The sequence below is a fragment of the Cnephaeus nilssonii genome (assembly GCF_951640355.1).
Source record: "Cnephaeus nilssonii genome assembly, chromosome: 15".
NCBI classification, from domain to species: domain Eukaryota; kingdom Metazoa; phylum Chordata; class Mammalia; order Chiroptera; family Vespertilionidae; genus Cnephaeus; species Cnephaeus nilssonii.
In genome coordinates this window covers 56639331-56659586 of record NC_137086.1, presented here as the reverse complement: position 1 = coordinate 56659586, position 20256 = coordinate 56639331, and the positions used below count along the sequence as shown (strand labels likewise).

General features: G+C 44.8%; 2 protein-coding genes across 2 annotated transcripts in view; both read left to right on the top strand.

Annotated features, from left to right (window-relative positions):
* The window catches only part of TTL (tubulin tyrosine ligase), a 28660-nt gene extending 15733 nt beyond the window's left edge, over nt 1-12927 (top strand). Inside the window, exons 5-7 of the mRNA XM_079792837.1 lie at nt 195-464; nt 7165-7308; nt 9380-12927. Of these exons, the coding sequence (XP_079648963.1) occupies nt 195-464; nt 7165-7308; nt 9380-9494 (529 nt within the window). The 3' untranslated portion in view covers nt 9495-12927. The remainder of the gene's footprint in view (nt 1-194; nt 465-7164; nt 7309-9379) is intronic.
* A 5668-nt stretch (nt 12928-18595) lies between these two features.
* Nucleotides 18596-20256, top strand: part of POLR1B (RNA polymerase I subunit B) — a 29056-nt gene continuing 27395 nt past the window's right edge. The window contains exons 1-2 of the mRNA XM_079791742.1: nt 18596-18808; nt 19927-20094. Coding sequence (XP_079647868.1) covers nt 18632-18808; nt 19927-20094 — 345 coding nt within the window. The 5' untranslated portion in view covers nt 18596-18631. The remainder of the gene's footprint in view (nt 18809-19926; nt 20095-20256) is intronic.

Genomic DNA, 20256 nt, shown 5'->3' with positions numbered 1-20256 from the left:
GTGGTCACATGTTTGGTTTGATCATTTCAGTGCTAGTCCACTGTATCAGCTACTTGTTGTGGCCGGCCTTGCATAATTTAGAACCTACCTTCTTCCTCTACTTCCCGCCAAGAAAAGCAAGGAGTGGGGATGATATAGATACTTAATGTGAAGGAACTTCGGAGGACTTCAGTAACTTTTTTGTTGACTTGCAGAAGCTGGGTCTTGGTGGATCACCAGTATAATATCTACCTCTATCGAGAGGGCGTGCTGCGGACTGCATCAGAACCGTATCATGTTGATAATTTTCAAGACAAAACCTGCCACTTGACCAATCACTGCATTCAAAAGGAATATTCAAAGAACTATGGGAAGTATGAAGAAGGGAATGAAATGTTCTTTGAGGAGTTCAATCAGTACCTGACCAGTGCTTTGAACATTACCCTGGAGAATACTATCTTAGTACAAATCAAACATATTATAAGGTAACCTAAGTGTATCTTTTTAGTTATATGTGTCTTGGAGAAGCTTTGGGAGTGTGTGCCTTTCAAGGAATGATTCCATTTAAGTTGTCTAATTTAAAGACAAAATTCTTTCGTAATATTTCTTTATTATTCTTTTAATATTTGTAGGATCTCTAATGATGTCACTGCTTTCATTCCTTATAGTGGTAGTTTATATCTTCTCTCTTTATTTCTTGGATTGATTGGATTGGCTAAAGGCTTATCAGTTTTATTAATCTTCTCAAAACATCAGTTTTTTGCTTGACTGATTATCTCTATTTTTTTGGTTTTGTTTTCTTTGATTTATGCTGTTTATTATTTCCTTCTGCTTTTGGGAGGTGTTTAATTTTTTTTTTTCTAGTTTCTTTGTGACAGGTTAGATCATTGATTTGAGAGACTTCATTTTTTAAAAATATAAGAATTTGCCATAGCTGGTTTGGCTCAGCAGATGGAGCGTCAACCTGTGGACAAAAGGGTCCCAGGTTCGATTCTGGTCAAGGGCACATGCCCATGTGGCATGCTTGATCCCCAGTAGTGGGCGTGCAGAAGGAAGCCAATCAATGATTCTCTCTTATTATTGCTCTTTCTATCTCTTTCCCTTCCTCTCTGAAATCAATAAAGATAAGGTTTTTTTATAATAAAAATTAAAATATAAGCATTTAATGCTATCAGTTTCCCTCTAAATACTCATTAGCCATACCTCCAGATTTTGCTATGTTGTGTGTTTTTTTTCATTTTATTAAAATAATTTCTAGTTTCTCTTGTGACTTTATATTTGACTCATGTGTTATTAGAAACTTTTGCTTAATTTCCAAATATTAGGGGATTTTTCCAGATATCTTTCTGTTACTGATTTCTACTATAATTCCATTGTAGTCAGAGAATATAGTTTGTATGGTTTTGTGTCTTTAAAATGTGTTAGTTTCATGTCCTAGAGTATGGTCCATCTTTGTGAATGTTCCGTGTGCTCTAAGAATAACATTTACTTGCTCTGCTTAGGCTGTGTTCTATAAATGCGACTTCGGTGAAGGTGGTTGCTAGTGCTGTTCACGTGTTTTATGTCCTTGTTGTTTTCCTGTTCCACTGTTTATTATTGAGAGAGGAAAAAAATCAAAGTCTCCCAAGTGTTTGGATTTTGCTATGTCTCTTTTTAGTTTTACCAGTTTTTGTTTTATATAGTTTGAAGATTTATTGTTAGGTGCATATACATTTAGAATTGTTGTCTCTTTTGGGAAAATTGACTACTTTATTATTTTGTAATATCTGTCGTTATTTCTGTAATATTTCTTATTTTAAAGTTGATTTTTTATTAATATAGTCACTCCAGCTTTCTTTTGATTAGTTGTATTTTCTTTCCATTCTTTTATTTCTATTCTATTCTATTCTATTCTATTCTATTCTAGTGGACTCTGATAGACAACGTAGAGTTGTTTTTTTTTGTTTTGTTTTGTTTTGTTTTGAATCCAATATAATAATCTCTGTCTTTTAATTGGTGTGTTTATACCATTTAAATTTAATGTAATTATTGGTTTGGTTGGATTTATATCTACCATTTTATTATTTGGTCAATATATTCTCTCTTTCTTTGTTTTTATTTGCTTTCATGTCTCCATTTCCTGATATCTTTAGAATTATTTGAATATTTTCAGAGTTCTATTTTAATTTTCCTATTGAATATTTGGCTCTATTTATCTGTCTATATTTTAGTGATGAGTCTAGGGATTAAAAAATATATGTGTCTCATATTTCAGTCTTCTTAGAGTTAATAATTCACCACTTCACATAAAATGCAGACATAACATTATAGATCATTTGACTCCCCCTCTCCATGTTATAGTTGCCATGTGTATTACATCCATGTACATTGAAATCTCTACCACATAATGTTATAATTTTGGGCATCAACCATTAATTACATTTTGTTATGTAGATAGTCAAGTTTGGTTTTTTAAAAATATAAGGCCAAACTGGATGCTGTCTATAAGAAACACATTTAAATATAAAATAAGAAAAAACATTTTTATTCACCCAGATATTTGCCTTTTTTTTTTCTCTTCCTTTAGTCCTGAGGTTCCAGATTTCTCTCTGGTATCATTTCCCTTCAGACTTTGTCATTTCTTTTAGAGCCGTTCTGCTGGTGATAAGTCCTCTTAATGTTCCATCATCTGAAAAAGTCTTTATTTCTCTTATTCCTGAGGGGTGTTTTCACTGGAATTATACAAACATAATGTCAATCACAAAAATAAAATAAAAATAAAAGCTGTATACAAGACATATACAGATTGATTCTATTCCTATAAACTAAAAAACAAGCAAAGTTTAGTAAATACATTATTTATAGGACAGTACATATGTGGTAAAAATAAAGAGAGAAGCAAAAAATTCAAAATAGTGATTTTCTCTGGAGAAAAAGCAGGAGGGCCCCAAGGAGGAGGCCTGAAAGTATGGATGTGAGTACATGGGTGGTCATTAATGCTCCGTGTATTTTATTTTATTTTATTTTATTTATTTTTTAAACCAATTTTTGTGTTTATTTGAGCAAAATTGATGACATGCCAGGAAGCAAGATCTCAAATGCTCCAGAGATTATAGTTTTGTGGTTCTTTTCTTTTCTTTTTTTAAATTTAATAAATCTTTATTGTTCAGATTATTACAATTGTTTCTCCTTTTTTCCCCCCATAGCTCCCCTCCATCTGGTTCCCACTCCCCCTCTGCCCTTACTCCCCCCCTGCTGTCTTCATCCATAGGTGTATGATTTTTGTCCAGTCTCTTCCAGTATCCCCCACACAGACACCCCTTTCCCCCTGAGAATTATCAGTCCACTCCCATTCTATGCCCCTGATTTTATTCTATTCACCAGTTTATTCTGTTCCTCAGATTTTTAATTCACTTGAGTTTTAGATTCACTTGTTGATAGATATGTATTTGTTCATAATTTTTATCTTTACTTTTTCCTCTTTTTAAAGAATACCTTTCAGCATTTCATATAATCCTGGTTTGGTGGTGATGAACTCCTTTAGCTTTTTCTTATCTGTGAAGCTCTTTATCTGACCTTCAATTCTGAATGATAACTTTGCTGGGTAGAGTAATCTTGGTTGTAGGTTCTTGCTATTCATCACTTTGAATATTTCTTGCCACTCCCATCTGGCCTGCATAGTTTCTGTTGAGAAATCAGCTGATAATCGTATGGGTGCTCCCTTGTAGGTAACTGTTTTTCTCTTGCTGCTTGTAAGATTCTCTCTTTGTCTTTTGCCCTTGGCATTTTAATTATGATGTGTCTTGGTGTGGTCCTCTTTGGATTCCTTTTGTTTGGGGTTCTGTGTGCTTCCTGGACTTGTAAGTCTATTTCTTTCACCAGGTGGGGGAAGTTTTCGATCATTATTTCTTCAAATAGATTTTCAGTGTCTTGCTCTCTCTCTTCTTCTGGCACCCCATAATTCTGATGTTGGCACGCTTGAAGTTGTCCCAGAGGCTTCTTACACTATCTTCAACTTTCTGGATTCTCTTCTCTTCTTGCTTCTCCAGAGGAGTGTCCTTTGCCTCTTTGTATTCCAAATCTTTGACTTGATTCTTTCGTTCCTCTAGTCTGCTGTTGGGTCTCTGTATAATATTTTTTATTTCAGTCAGTGTATGTTTAATTTCTAGTTGGTCCTTTTTCATATCCTCAAGGGTCTCGTTAAATTTATTGGCCTTTTCTAGGAAATTCTTGAAAAACCTTATAACCGTGGTTTTGAACTCTGTGTCCAGTCGTTTGTTCTCCTCCATTTCTTTTGTTTGTGATCTGTTTCCTTGTCTCCCCATTTTCGCTGCTTCCCTGAGTTGGTAGAGTAGCTTTGTGTGCTCGGTGTCCTATATGGTTCAATGGGTCAGCCTTCCAGTTACCTGAGGTGGACACTCTTGGTGCACCCCTTTGTGGACTGTGTGTACAGCCTTGTTGTAGTTAAGTCTTGATTGTTGTTGGTGTCACTGGGAGGAATTGACCTCCAGGCCAATTGGCTGTGAGGACCCACTGTGTCTATAACGGAAGAATTGCTGTCCTGGCAACACGTTAATGGGGCAGGACTCGTTCCAGTAGGGCTTTGGTGCTCACTGAGTCTGGCTGTTGAATGTGTCCCTTATGAGAGTAGTTGAAATCTGGTGTCGTCTCACACAGACCACTAGATACACTAGTTGCTGGATCTCCAATGGGGTTCAGGTCAGCTACTGTCTGAGGCCACCCAGCAGGATCTACAGCAAGAACTACAGTTTTCTCCTCTTTGCTTGGGGTTTGGCGGTTTTGGAGCAGTCTGACTGGAGCTGCAGTTTATTTGGTTAAGCTGCCACAGGGTAGGCCATTTATATGCAAAAGCCGCTGTGTGGAGCCTGGGCAGGTTTGTAGAATGTGCGGGGCGGGGTCTCAGGGTGGGGCGGGGTCTCAGGGCATCACTAGGCTAGGGCGTGGCAAACAGCGATGGCTACCAGCCAGCCTTCTCTGCCTTTCTGCGTTTCCAAGTCCCCGCGTCCCCCGCTCCAGCGCAGTAAACAATGATTGCTGGGTGCACCTCTGCAAAAAAGTCACCCTTACTTTCCGACCCGATGGCCGACAGTCCAGCTTCTCCCCATAGGCATCTGGGTCCCCCGCATGTCCCCAGAAACTGGATTTCAGAGTGCTCAGGAGCTTGTCTCCCTTCGGGTTGAAAAAAAAGCCGTGCGCCCAGTTGCCCGCTACCAGCCTGATTTGCATGCCTCCGTACCTCAGCTTTTCAGCGTTTGTGCTCCTTTCCCTTCTTAGTTGTAAAACTTCCACTCAGCCAGCTTTCCCGTGGTTCTGGGTGATAGACGTTTTGTCTTTTAGTTGTAGTTTTGAAATTGTTGTGTGAGGCGGCGGTTTAGTTGTTTACCTTTGCCGCCATCTTGGTTTCTGTCTCACTCCGTGTATTTTAGACTCGTTTTTATTAGTATATTTATTTTGTCTTTATTTTTATTTTTTATTTTTTTAATTTCTTTATTGATTAAGGTATCACATATTTGTCCTCATCCCCCCATTCCCATCCCACACCCCTCCCCACAAATGCCCCCACCCCCCTGTTGTCCTTAACCGCTGGTTAGGCTCATATGCTTGCACACAATTCCTTTGGTTGATCTCTCCCCTTTACCCCCACCCTCTCCTACCCTCCCTCTGAGGCCTGACAGTCTGATCCATGCCTTCTTGTTTCTGGGTCTGTTCTTGTTCATCAGTCTATGTTGTTCATTATTTGTCTTTATTTTTAAAGGACATTTGCTCCGGAAACAGATTTCTAGGTCAGCAGTTAATATTTTTTTAGCACTCTGAAGGTGACACCATTATCTTCTGGCTTCCATTTTTTTTCTTCTCAGATGTCAACTGAAATCTTAATATTGCTTTTAATGATTTTTTTCTCTGTTTTTAAGATTAATTTTTATTTTATATCATAAATTTTATTATGAGATGCGTATAGTTTTCTTTGTACACATTTCTTTGTACACATTCATAGTGCTTCTTGAATCTTGGAATATTCATGGTCATTATTTTTTCAATTATGGCTTTTGTCCCAGGGAAGCCTGCATAGTTTCCCTTCTAACTGCACAGTTGAGTATAAGGACAGCTATCTATGGTCATCTTAGAGTTATCATAACGTATTTTATTACTAAGACTGGAGGCCCAATGCATGAAATTCTGCCTCAGCCCTCGCAGCCCTGGCTTCGCCCAAAAGTGTTATCAGGAAGGTCGTTCGGCTGTCCGGTCTAATTAGTATGTTACGCTTTTATTATTATAGATGGGGATTTGCCCCAACTTTCAGTTAGGGAAAAATTAGGGGAGATCTCCATAAAACAGAAGGCCTGTGTATTCTGGTATGGCTGTATTCGAAGACAGTGGCTTATTATTCTTAAGCTCCTGTGTAATTTCCTCGTTAGACCATCTCAGCACCAGGAGTAGGTATTACTTTACCTCCTACTTTATGGAAATCAAAGCTTAGCTCCAAGAGGTTAAAACATTGACCAAAATTCTGGCCTCGGCAGCCTGATCTCTGACCTCACTTATTCACTATGTTTCTGAGATTCGCTTTCAACGTTTATATATTTTTTCAAATTTTTATGTTTTATAGTGCATATTCAATTTTTCTGTTTTTCCAGTTTTTTTAAACAGTAGTTGATGCTAATAATTATTCTGTTTCCACATTTAGTTTCAATATATGCAGCTCTTCAGTCTTTTCATTAGTAACAATTTGGCAGCAGAACTGGAACAAGCAAAAGAAACGAATGAGAAAAAAAAAAAAGAAAGAAACGAATGAGGCCAATAGTTTTTGTGCCAATTCTTCCCCTCACTGGTTGACCATTGGCCCACTTCTTTTCTCTGGAAAACCTACATGAAAGTGTTTTACTTATTATAAACAAAATGTGGCAGCAGCCGTCCTGTGGGAGGGACCCACCTTTCCAGGGGCCAGGGTGACAGCTCGGAGCTGGGAAAGCAGCCTGTTTTTGTAAAGACACGCGTGGTTACAGGTCTTCTAACAAGTTGCTGGATAAGTAGCATTGTCTTGAATAATCTGTTAATAACAACTTGAAAGGAGAGGATGAAGTCAAAGCTGATTTATGGCAGCACATTTCATGGGCAGTCCTTTAGCCCATCTCCGGTCCCTTCGCCCTCGCACCCGCTCTCAGCAAGCTCTTCCTCTGCCCACAGGAGCTGCCTCTTGAGCGTGGAGCCCGCCATCAGCACCCGGCACCTCCCTTACCAGAGCTTCCAGCTGTTTGGCTTCGACTTCATGGTGGACGAGGAGCTGAAGGTCTGGCTCATCGAGGTCAACGGCGCCCCCGCTTGTGCTCAGTAAGCCTCACACCACTGGGCTGTGACAGGTGGAAGTTGGGATGACCTATCTCAGCAAGGTCGTGGCTCCCGTGGCCCTTGGCCGCTGGCAGGGAGGAAGTGGCAGGACAGGAGTCCCTGGGGACCCTGCTGGCAGGGGCTTTGCGGAGGCGTTGCCTTTCCCGTTTCCCCATGTGTGTTGAGCGGTTAGACTGCTCAGGCGGGTGGTTGCTGCAGGGAGAGTTTCAAACACAGCTAGAGACTGCGGGGGAGACGAGTGGGAGGAGATGAGGGAGCGGGGTCCTGGAGCAGAGACGGTGACGACCAAGAAGGTCGGGCCCCTTGGGCAGCAAGTGGTCGGAGAAGCATGGGAGATGCAGTGGAGCTGGAGCTGGGACTGAGGGGTGTGGCGTGTGCCCAGGGAGGAGGGGGAGCCTTCAGGAAGGGGCACGCACCAGCGGAACCTTGCTCGTTGCCAGGCTCTGGGAGGAGCAGGTGGGCAGAACCTGCCCTCCGGGGGAGCTCCTGTTGCTTTGGGGGAAGCGACGGCAGGTGGCATTGGTGTCATGCAGTGAGGAATGACGGAGCCGGTCAGGACTGCTCCGGGGAACGCCGCACATGTGAGGGAAAGGCATTGGACTCGATCCTTAAAGGCGTCTGTCCTTCCGAGATCCACTGTCCTCCATGTCCACATCCTGGAGAAACAGATCTTCTGAAGGGTCAGCAGGAAGTCCCGCAAAGATGAGTCTGCTCAAGGGCGGTCCGCTGCAGGAGAGAGACGGACAGACACTGCCTGAATAACTACTGTGGGGTCCTATTGTTACAAGTCTGCAATAGACCGCCAGTAGGTTCTGTGGTTTAGGTGCATGGCTTTGAGAGGGGAGGACTTCTGGACTGGGGGTGGGGCTTACAGTAAGGTGGCCTGGAAGCCACGAGGGACCCGGGCCACCCTGAGAGGCCAGGGGCAGGGGATGGGCCAAGCCCCAATTTTAATAACAACCATCACGCCTCACACGTCTCCTGTCACTGTTCCTTATAGCCGGGAGGCTGTGTGGTTCGCAACACAGAACCTCAGGGCAGTGAAAAGGAATAGGGTGCGGGGAGAAAGCCCTGTGTTGAGGAGGGTGACGGCAGGGATGCCATTGCATTGGGAGGGGAGAACCAGATGGTGAGGCTTTCTCCTGGTGGAAATTGGGAAGCAGAAAAGTAAAGACCTCTGGTTTCCTAGTCGGGTGGCCCAGAGCATAATCAGAAGTGAGTTTTCTCTCGGGACCACCCATTGCTGGTTTACCCTGCATTAGAGCCAGTCCTGAGGGATAGTCTCAGCCTCGTGAGCTGCCCCATGAAACAGGCAGGCATCCTATAGGGAATAGCAGGGGTGGAGGGCCTCATTGCTGTTCTGAAGTTTGCCTCCTTAGCTTTTCTGCTTTGGTGCTTCCATTGCCTGGATTAAGTCCAGAGCCTGGACGTGGCCTCTGGGCCCAATGTGGCTGGGCCAGTGCCTTGTCTGCAGCACCAACCTGCACTGATCCACCTCCCCAACGCCCCGGCTCTCTCCCTGCTCCTCCTTTCATTGTGCTACCTCTTCTCCCACCCAGCTCACTCTCCCTCTCCCTCTCCCCTCCCTCCCTCCTCCGAGTCTTTGTCCCTATCTTTGGCCTCCTCCATCCTCTTTCCTACCCTGTCCCCATTCTCTGACTTCATTCATTCCCCTGGCCTCAGCTCAGCTGACACTCCTGGGGAGTCTTTCCTAAAGTCCCCTGAACCACAAGGAGGGGGTGCTTTACATGGGGAGGCCTGCCCTCCGTGTCCCCAGCACAGACAGCAGGAGGCCCATACCCTCTACTGGAATTGCCATCTCCCCTGCGGTTCATGTCAGAGTGGGGTTCTCTGTCGGTGCACCTGCGAGGCCTTCCAGATGCTTCGTCTTTCCACGGCGCCTCCTGCCGTGTTTGTGTGGACAGCGGAGGCCAGTTGTATGAATGTGGTCAGGGGATGGGATTTCCAGGGCAGATCCTGGTGAAAAAGACTTTGGTTTCTCGCTTGCACTTTGATGAACTTCCTCGGTAACATATTTTTGAACCCATTTCAGGAAGCTCTATGCGGAACTGTGTCAGGGCATCGTGGACATAGCCATATCCAGCGTCTTCCCGCCCCCCGACGCCGAGCAGCAGCAAAGCCAGCCGGCTGCGTTCATCAGGCTATGACCGGGAGACACGGGGGTCCTGCTCCAGGAGAGACGCCCAGGGCTCCACGTGAAGCCACAGTGAGAAAGAGGCAGCTCGCAAGGCTGTGATGGAGGAGAGAGTGCGAGAGCGAAGGTGACCCCAAGGGGCTCCCGGTGGAGCTCTCTGCACCGCTACCCAGACTTGAAAACTGCAACGAGTTTCCCCGAGGGGAGAGGAAAACGTTCTTCTAGGGGAAACGCGGGGATTTGGTTGTTTTCTGTCCTCGTCCTTGAAAGCAGCGGGTTTCTATGCTAAGGCTGTGTGAAAGCAGCGCCTCTCCTCCCGGGGCCACAGACCCACGCGTGCTGTCTCCGTCTGCTGCAGCCCTCGTGCCTTAGCTCCGTGCCCAGCTGCAACCTCTGTCCATGCGGGGGCTGATGCTAGAGCATTTGGGAGGTCGCCGTGTGTCCCTGCTCATCTCCCCTGACACTCTGCCTGTGAGAATCTGGACCGGCATGCATGCAGCCCTCAGTTCTGTGCTGTGCACTGCCTCGCAGGGCAGGGTGCTGTCCTCATCCCGTTCCTGAGGGCACTGGGTCAGTCACCGGTCGGTCGGGGTGGGTGTGGGCTGGGCACCAATATAGCAAACGCTGCTGCCAGTCTGCTCTCTGCATGTTTTAGAAACCGAGCAGCAAGTTTGCCACAAGCCTGCAAGCATCAAAAAGCATGAGGGAAAAAAGACAATGCCTTGCTTGACTTCGTAGTTGGGTGTCCTTGAAATATGATGGATCTGTTATCTTTGTTTGAACTGGAATTCATGCACTTTTGCGAAGTTCCTGGGGGTCAGGAGAAGGCAGAATTCCCCTCCCCCCAGGTGGTCCTGCCCCTGACGCAGGGAGCTCCCACCATCTCCTTCTCTCCCAGCACCTGCTGTAGGAGCAGGAGGGGGTGTTGTTCCAGCGAGGAGGCTCTGCCTCTGGGAGAAGCTCTCAGTGAGTGCCTGTGCCTGAATGGGAGCGTCTCCCAAAATGAAAAAGATGTGGTTTTAGAACTTCACACGGCATCTTGTAGGTCAGCAGTTGTGTCCTATTAGGTGTGGTGTGGTTTTCACTGACTGGACCGGGAGTATTCTCCAAGGCTTTTCAGGAGGCCACGGCACTCGCAGTGGGAAGAACAAGATGCCACGTGTGTTCGCTGAGCTGAGTGAGCGGGCCCTTCTTAGAGCGCTGGATCCCAGCAGACCCACGGACAAGGCCCCTCCTCCTCGGAACGTGGTGTGTGCTTCCTTCGTGTGTGTGTGTGTGTGTGTGTGTGTGTGTGTGTGTGTGTGTGTGCGCGCGCTCCGTTACTCGTCCTCCTTGCACACAAAAAAAGCAGGTCTGCAGTCAGGAAGACTTTTTAAAACTATTTTTTATTTCAGAGAAGAAGGGAAAGAGAGAAAAACATCAATGATGAGAGAGAATCATTGATTGGCTGCCTCCTGCACATACCCCACAGGGGATCGAGCCCACAACTCAGGCATGTGCCCTTGAACAGCATTGAACCCGGGACCCTTCAGTTCGCAGGCCGATGCTCTATCTACTGAGCCAAACCGGCCAGGTTGGGAAGACGTTTTTAAAAAGAGAAGAAAAAGCAACTGTTCCTAAAATATGATGAGATGTGGGAGCTTACATGTGGGCAGAGGATGTGAAGGTGTGATGTTGGGTGGAGAGGAGAAAGACCCGGCTGGGTGAGCTTGCATGGGGAATTGGAATTATAATGTTGTGATTGCTCAGAGGACAGCTCGTGAAGTTTGCATGCAGAGCACAATGAACCTGTCAGTGGTTAAAGTCGCTCCTGGAGGCCCTGCGTGGCTGCTGGGTTGATGTTGGAGACTTAGCGCGTGGCCAGGTGCACACCCATTTAGAAAGCATGGGGTCCTGGGTTCTGCGAGCTGGTAATGCGGAAAGTGTGGAAGGTTTGTAGGGCTGTCCCATGTGAACACAGATGTGTAATGACCTTTTGGTCCTAAGTTACAGGAATGTTTTGAGAGTTTTCCAGCTGCTACAGTGACAGAGCTAAGAATGCAATATTAGGAAGTCTGTGGCTCTTGATGGATTTTCTAAGAAACCTGAATCAGTAGCATATGTATGAGGGAAGTGAGGCTCTAAAAAGAAAATGATACCTCATTCCTCACGTGTTTTCAAATAAACGTCTATTTATCTTTACTTCTGATCAGGGGGTGGTTGCCTCGGAACTGTTCCATCCCCTCCGTGCTGTCCTGGCACAGGTGGTCCTGCCTCGCTGCCCAGTCAGTCTTCCTGTGCGTGTCCATGTCACCAGTTGCAGGGGAGGAGGCGCTATTCTTTGGAGATGTCGACTCCAGTCTTGGCTCTGCCATTGGCTGCTCAGTGTTGGATGAGCTGTAACCTCTCTGTGCCTTAGTTTCTTGTCTCACAGAAGAGATTGTTGCCAGACCTGGGACTACCTCACGGGCTTTAGTGAGGACAAGTGAGATTAGGAAGACTCAGGAGCCTTCTGTACCAAGACTCCTAACGCTGGCTGTGTGCTGGAACCACTCCTGACAGGGTTGGGCTCCACACTGTGCCCCTCCATCCACCCCGGCGATTGAATCAGAACCTCAGGCAGCATTGCGCTCCACGATGCCTGGAACCGCTGCTTGAGGAGGAAGGGAAAACACGTTCTTGTTACCTGGAAAGAATCCAGTAGGGCTTTTAAAAAGTTCCTTTTGGAAGAACAGGCATTCCTTTCAGAAGGACCAGGTGTTGACATGTGTATTCATGCTACCAGTGCTGTCTAAGCAGTTCTCTTTGCTTCTTGTCAAACATGCCTTCATCCACTTACACAGTCTGTGAATACTTGGCAAAGAATGTAAACAGTCAGGAATTTATAAATCTGTTAAATAGGCATTAAGGTTATTAATTCTTGAGAAAAAAGCCCCTTTCCTCACACTTAACTCCTGTGGTATTTAAAGCTCAGTTTTACCCAGAACATGCAAGTGCCTCAGTGTCTGTGTGGTACAGTGGAGCAGGTGCTGGCATACTTGCCGCGGACACGATATTTCCCCAGCGCCTTGGATGTTTATCACAGACTTGGAGTGAGCGGTAGTGCTGGGAAGGTACGGGATCCACAGCACCCACAGGGGAGTGAAGCTACAAAGTGTGTTTAACTGTTGGCACTGTCAGGCTGCGGTGCATGTGGTGGTGGGGGCGGGGCGGGGGGACTCTACTGGAGAAGACAAGGCCCCTGAGTGGTCCCACAGCATGTGGGAGCCGTGAAGAAAATTCAGAGGTACACGGACTCTGTACCTAAGAGGAAATGACTTCTGAAATAAGGTGATGTTATGAATGTTTAAAATGCCTGGAGCATTAAAGTGAAGTAATCATATTTCAAGTGTTCTTGTCCCTTTGGTTCTGTCATCTTGTTTGTGTTGACTGTCCTAGCAACCATCGGCTGTTTGAGTCCATGACTCTGTCGGGCAGACTTTCTGTAAAGTGTCGGACAGTAAATATTCAGGCTCTGCAAGCCATGCAGGGCCTCTGATGCATTTTCTTCTTTGCCTTTTCCCCAACTCTTAGGAAATATATAAAGCATTCTTAGCTCAAAGGCCACACAAAAATAAACCAGGTGTGGCCATCGTTGGCTCAACTCAGCATGTCATCTAATACTAACCCAAAAGGTTGCTCCTCGTAATTGAGATGTACATAGGTTTTGAAAACCTTCAACAGAGTTCTAAGAGTATAGAAGGCCACAACAGACACAGACAATATTGTGTTGAAAGCCTGGGCGATGTGTGTGTGTGTGGGGGGGGGGGGGGGAGGATTATAGGGTGGAGGGAGCCAATGGGGGAAAGGGGTAAAGATAAATTTCTTAAAAACAAATATAGAGGGCCACACATGTGTAGGGCTATGTGTGTGCCCAGGGGAGACCTGAATTCCCTCAGCTTTCACCTCTGTCTGACTTGGAGGGTCTTCACAAGCAAGAAGTGATGACTAAGGCAGACCTGTAACCTCCTTCCTGAGCATGAAGGCATCACACACACACACACACACACACACACACACACACACACACTCACAACACAGTCCCTGGGCAAAGACTAGGAGACTTACTTGTTCCAGATTATTTAGAAAATCTCTATGTGATCAGTTGACCACTAAGGTAACTGAACAGAGACTTCAGTGGCCACACATAACAAAGAATACAGGTTTTACAGAATTAACTCAGGAGAGTCACTAAATAGCTACAATAATAAACCCTGGAGAGGGGCAAGTATCTGATTTCCAAAGTTGGCCCATTATATCATTAAAATCTTCCCATTTTTAACACAAATTATGGGATATGCAAAGAAAGTATGGCCATAGAGGGAAGAGGCAGTCAATAGAAATGGTCCCTGAGGAAGCCCAGGTATTGGACTTAGTACACACACAGACTTTAACTCCAGTTCTTTAAAGTGTGCTTACAGAACTAAATGAGAAGAATGGCATTGAAAAGTACAACCATACAAAAAAAAATTCATTACAGGTGTTCAAAAGCAGGTTTGAGCTGGGAAAAGAAGCAATCGGTGAATCTGAAGTCAGTTGAGATTATTCAGGCTGCAGAACAAAAGAAAAAAAAAGAAGAAAAATGAACAGCGCTCTAGAGATCTGTCCAGAGACATGCATGTATACCAACATATACATAACATGGGTCCTAGAAAAGAAAGGGGCAGAAAACAGTGTAAAAAGTAGTGGCCAAAAACTTTCCCACTTTGGTGAAAAACATTAAAATGCATGTGAGAAATTCAATGAGCTTCAAGTAGGATAGACTCAAAGAGATCCACATCAATACACATTAATCACTAAGAAAATAACTTAATTATAGTAAAAAAAAAAAAGACAGGAACTAAAATATTACACTAGAAATAACTAACAGAAGTGAAGGCAGTAATGAAGGAATAAGGGGAGGTATAAGGCAAACAGAAAACAAATAGCAAAATGGCAGACATAATCCTACCTTATCAGAAGTTTCATTAAATGTAAATGGATTAAACACTTCAAACAAAAAGCACAGATGGCAAAATGGATTAAAAAAGAAAACCAAAACTACCATGATCCACCTCTGCAAACTACTAAAGACACAAATAGGTGAGAGTAAAAGGATGAAAAAAGATATACTGTGTAAATAGTAATTCAAAGAGAGTTTGAGTGGCCATACAATATTAGACAAAATGGGCTTTAAGAAACAAAGTTGTCACTATAGGCAAAGGACATTTTTTAATGATAAAGGGAGTGATTCATCAGGAAGATACAACAATCTATATATATAAAAGGCTAATGTGCTAAGTGTCCCTCCAACCATCTGACCAGTTACTATGATGTGCACTGACCACCACAAAACTGGTGACACTGACACAACAAGATAGAAAAAATCTAAATGCAGGAGCTGCCATGATGTGCACTAGCCATTTACAAAGAAATGGCCCCATAGACCTGGCGTCAACAAACCAACACTCGGCTTCCCCCAAGTGGGACACAGGCCCTGCCACCACCCCGGAGCGACACCCCACCAAATCGCAGCCAATGTTGCCAAGACCCCATGGTGCAAAATGTAGCCCACAGCCCAGCCCAGAAATGGTCGCTGTGGGTGCCAGGTAATGATGTCATGCAGCGATGCCTGGCTTCCTCTCCCTAGTGACTAGCCTCCTTGGAGTTTCTTCAGCCCAGGAGCATGACTTGCTTTATAGCCAGGTGCAAACATTTTACACTTTAACCAAATGTCTGTGAAGCGTTTTCCAGTGCCTCATCTCATTTGATCCTCACAGAAGTCTGGAGTAGGAAATAAGTGATTCGGTAGAATCCTATTTTCTTTTCATTAGCCAGAAAATGGAGATTTAGAAAGTTTAGAAACTTGACCCGACTGAAAAGAAGTAAGAAATGATGAACCTTGAAAATGACTTCAGGTTTTCTCACTGCACAGAATATAGTCAAACACTGCTGCAGTTAAATATGTTACCCTTTGTTCTCCCTGCATGATCTACAATAATAATCTCTTCATGTTGATATTTACTGCTGTGTTGCTGACAATTACCTGAAAGAGAAGTTGGGGTGCTTCACTGGGCTGGAAAAAGTTTAGCTACATCAGAAAGCAGGTCTAATTAAGCAAGTATATTCTATATATATAAAAGGCTAAATTGACTCACACATGCACGATACATATAAACCTCTTGCTGGTGCCAATCACATGCATGTGTTTCAATCTGTCATTGCCGATCATGAATTTGGTTGATACTTCTATTATAGAGAAAGGGCGAATAGCGATATTAAAATATTTATTCTAATTATTTTCCTTTTAATGTGCACGAATCCATGCACCAGGCCACTAGTTATAACATAAGGCACCTAGCAACAGAGCCCAAAGACACAAAAGCAAAAGCTGGGAGAACTGAAGAGAGAAATAGACAATTCAACAATATTAGTTGGAACTTTCAATCCTCCATTTTCAAAAATGGATAAAACACCTAGTCAGAATATCAACAAGGAAATAGAAAACTCTATAAACAACTAGATCTGACACATATCTATAGAACTCTCCACCTAACAATATACATTTTTCTCAAGTGCACATGGAACATTCTTTGGAATGAATCATATACTAGACCACAAACAAGCATCAGTAAATTTAAAATGATCAAAATCATACTACATCTGTTAATTGACCACAATGGAATAAATTAGAAATCATTAACAGAAATTTGGGAAAATCATAAATATTTTGAAATTTCAAAATGCAGCCCTAAAACATCAATAGATCAAATAAATAAATCACTAGGGAAATTAGAAAGTACTTTGAGATAAATTAAAATGAAAACATACCAAAATTTATGGAATGCAGTTTCTCTGTCTAAAGGGAAATTTATATCTTTAAATGGCTACATTAAAAATCTCAAATCAATAGCCATTAGGTTTTTTCCACTTTAAGAAACTTCCCACCTTAGAAAAGGAAGTGTAAGTAAATCCCCCAAAAGTAGAAAAAAAAAAAGATTAGAATGGAAATGAAAAAAATTGAAAATAGAAAAACAAATAGAGCAAATCAATATGACCAAAAGTTGGTGCTTTGAGAAGATCTGCAAAATAGATAAAACTTTACCTAGACTGACCAAGAAAAAAAAATAGAGAACTCAAATTACTAAAATTACTACAACACAACACAAATAAAGAGGATTATAGAGGAATCCTATGCACAATTCTATGCCAACAAATAAGATAATTTATATGAACTGGGCACATTCATAGACAGATACAAAACTGGTGACACTGACACAACAAGGTAGAAAAAAATATAAATAGACCAAACAAGTAGAGAGACTGAATAATTTAAATCTTCCCAAATGGAAAAGCCCAGGATAGCTTTATTGGTGAACTCTACCAGGTGTTTAAAAAAGAATTAACACCAGTTCTTCACAAACTCTTGCAAAACATAGGAGGGAACACTTCCCAAGTCATTCTCTGTTAATACTCTTGATATCAAAACCAAAAGCATCACAAGAAAAGCAAACAACAGACAATTATCTCTTAGGAAATAAATGAAATCTACTACAGGGAGAGTTTCCAAAGGGACTGGAAGAAAACTTGGGAGTGGTATTTTAATTCCTTATCTTAATTGTAGCAACGGTGTCATTTCTATACTAATAGAAGATAAATATGCAAATTGACCATCATTTTACAATGCCTGTCAGCCAACCAGGAGTGAGTATGCAAATTAACCTGACAAAGATGGCGGAGGCCCTGCCCCCAGCCGCTCCAGGCCTCTGGGCAGCACGTATGCAGGCGCAGAGTGGCCGGGCAGGGCGGCACGCCTGCTATGAAGGGGAGGACGGGGGGCAGAGGGAGCTATAGGAATGGTGCTCTGGCTGGAACAAAGACTGAAGGCTCCAGCTGGAGCGAAGATGGAAGGCAGCAGCCAGAGCGAAGGTCTGGGTCCTGGGTGCCAGAGGAAAACTGGTGCCGGCAGCCAGGGGAAGGAAGGCCTATTGCACAAATCTTCATATATATTTATATATTAGAGGCCCGGTGCATGAATTCGTGCATGGGTGGGGTCCAGCCAGCCTGGCCAGGGGGAGGGGACATGGGTGGTTGGCCGGCCTGCCTGCTGGTCGAACTCCTGGTCGAGGGGACAATTTGCATATTAGCCTTTTATTATATAGGATATACACTGAGTGACCAGATTATTATGTGTTCAGAGATCATAATAATCTGGCCACTCAGTGTATAAAAGCCTAATATGCTAATTGTCCCTCTGATCATTAGACTGTATGACCAGTAGCCATGACATGCACTGACCACTAAGGGGCAGACGCTCCAACCGGTAGGTTAGCTTGCTGTTGGGGTCCCCCAGATCAGGAGTGTGCTAGTGGGGCCAAACACACCCTAGAGCCCTCCCGCCAGGCCCCAAAGGTGCGGTCCCTAGGCCTGACCTGTGCCCTCTTACAATCCCAGATCCCTCATGGGGATGTCAGAGAGCAGGTTTCAGCCCGATCCCGCAGGCCAGGCCACGGTACCGGGCCTCTAGTGAGTATATATATATATATGTCAAAACTTACCACCGGGTACAATTTAAGAGTGTGTGATTTATTGTCTGTTGATTTTACCCAAGTACCAAATGCAGCCATTAAACACACGAAGTTGAGGCACCTGAAGGTCCTGCTAAATCCCTATTCAGAGAAAGTGATTCCTAGGCGTCAGACTAAAAGATTTTAAGACTGGGAGGCCCTTGGACGCTGCCATCCCTCGGCCTAGGGGTCGAGGGGAGCAGGCAGCGAGGGTCAAGTTCCCTTCTTGACCCTCCCGAAAGGAGCCTTTACAACTCAAATTGGGCAGAGAGCAGTCAGCGATTTATTCCCTCGAAGCCTCAGCAACAGCAACGATCCGAAAGCGGTCAGGGGGAGTAAGGGAACTTTTGAAGATTGTTCTCCTCGGGCCCTGGAGCGAATGAGAACCAGAGGACAATGCTGAGTTGGGCAGGTCGCATTCTGGCTCGGTACAGTTGACGCCAGGGTTTCGTTTCCAAGTCGACCCTATTAAATGACGGACCGAAACCCGGTGGAAGTAGAGGAGCCGCATTTCCTAGCGGACCGTGGGCTCTGCGCCTCTTTCCGGCGCTGCAGAGGCGCGCTGGCAGCCGGCGTGCTGGGCTGCATGGATTCCGGCGGCCGGTGGCGGGGCTTGCCCAGCGGGCCCAGCCTCAAGCACTTGACGGATCCCTCTTACGGGGTCCCGCGGGAGCAGCAAAAGCCCGCGCTACAGGAGCTGACGCAGGCGCACGTGGAGTCCTTCAACTACGCGGTGCGCGAGGGGCTCAGCCACGCGGTGCAGGTGAGTGCGGCTCCTCCAGGCTCCCTGCAGCTCGGCGCTCCCTGGCGCTGCTAGGTCGGGTAGAGATGAAGGGCCCCGTGGGGCTGGAGGCGGGCGGCGGGTGGGAGGCGGGGTGAGTGGGGCACTGGCGGGGGACAGGGTCCCAGACAGAGGAGATGGCTGGAGGTCACAGTATAATCCCAAATAGTTGTGCTTCTTGATCGTGCCAGCCGCAACACGGGGCTTGAGCTCAAGTCGACAAGGGGAAGATGTGTTTGTCGTTCCTGGATTTTTATGGGATTGGGAACCGTAGTGCTTTGTAGGACAGTAGGTGCTGTGAGAGGGAGGGAGTGGCCGGCGTGGGTTGAGCTTCCCAACCGTAATACATTGTTCATAGTTAACCGGAGGAGAGCTCAGTGGAACAGCGGAGCTTTTCCCGGGGGAGAGGGAGGGTACAGAAAAGCAAATGCTGTGAAGGGGGGAGGAAGGAGGAAGGAGGAACCTGGTGGTACCACCTTTCCCTTGACATTTATGAGACCACGTGGAACGAAATGTACAAATATCAGCCTGCAGGGGTCCTCAAACTTTTTAAACAGGGTCCCAGTTCACTGTCCCTCAGACAGTTGGAGGGCCGGACTATAGTTTAAAAAAAACTATGAACCAATTCCTATGCACACTGCACATATCTTATTTTGAAGTAAAAAAACAAAACGGCAAAAAACACGCATGTGGCCCGAGGGCCGTAGTTTGAGGACGCCTGGAAAGGATGACATTAGAATGTCCGGTCCTGAATCAGGAGATGCTTCCATAACTTTGCTCTTTTAGCAGTCCTGTCAGTCTTACTACCCATGTAGAAGCTACAAGGTAAGAAGAGAGAAGGCAGGCTCTTGATTCAGAGGACAGCTTTGTTCTGTACACAGAAGCGGACACATGGTAGACATTCAGATGTCCGAGTTAATGCCTTATAGTTTTTGGTACATAGTGATGGTGTGAGTAGACTGGATATAGCTTTAACTGTCTTTTTAATGCCACATTAACATAGGCATGGATGTTTGTAGAAGATTCACGGGCTTTTGAAGAGTCCTAGTGAAGAAGTACCTTGGACATGCAGGCAATTAATACTGTGAATTGTATTTCAGGCTATACCTCCCTTTGAATTTGCTTTCAAAGATGAGCGGATCTCTCTTACTATTGTGGATGCCGTCATCAGCGCCCCCACAGTTCCCAAAGGGAGCATCTGCAAAGAGCTTAATGTTTATCCTTCAGAATGCCGGGGCAGGAGGAGCACCTACCGGGGAAAGTTGACAGTGAGTACAAGTGACAGTATGTGACTCAAACACTGGACATGTCTGAGAATATTGGTGTCCAATAAAATGTAACCAGAATTCTGCTTAGTACTGTCACCCAAGAGATCTCATCTTTTGAATCTGAAGCATAAAATCATCTAGTATATGGTCTTTTTCCTCTTT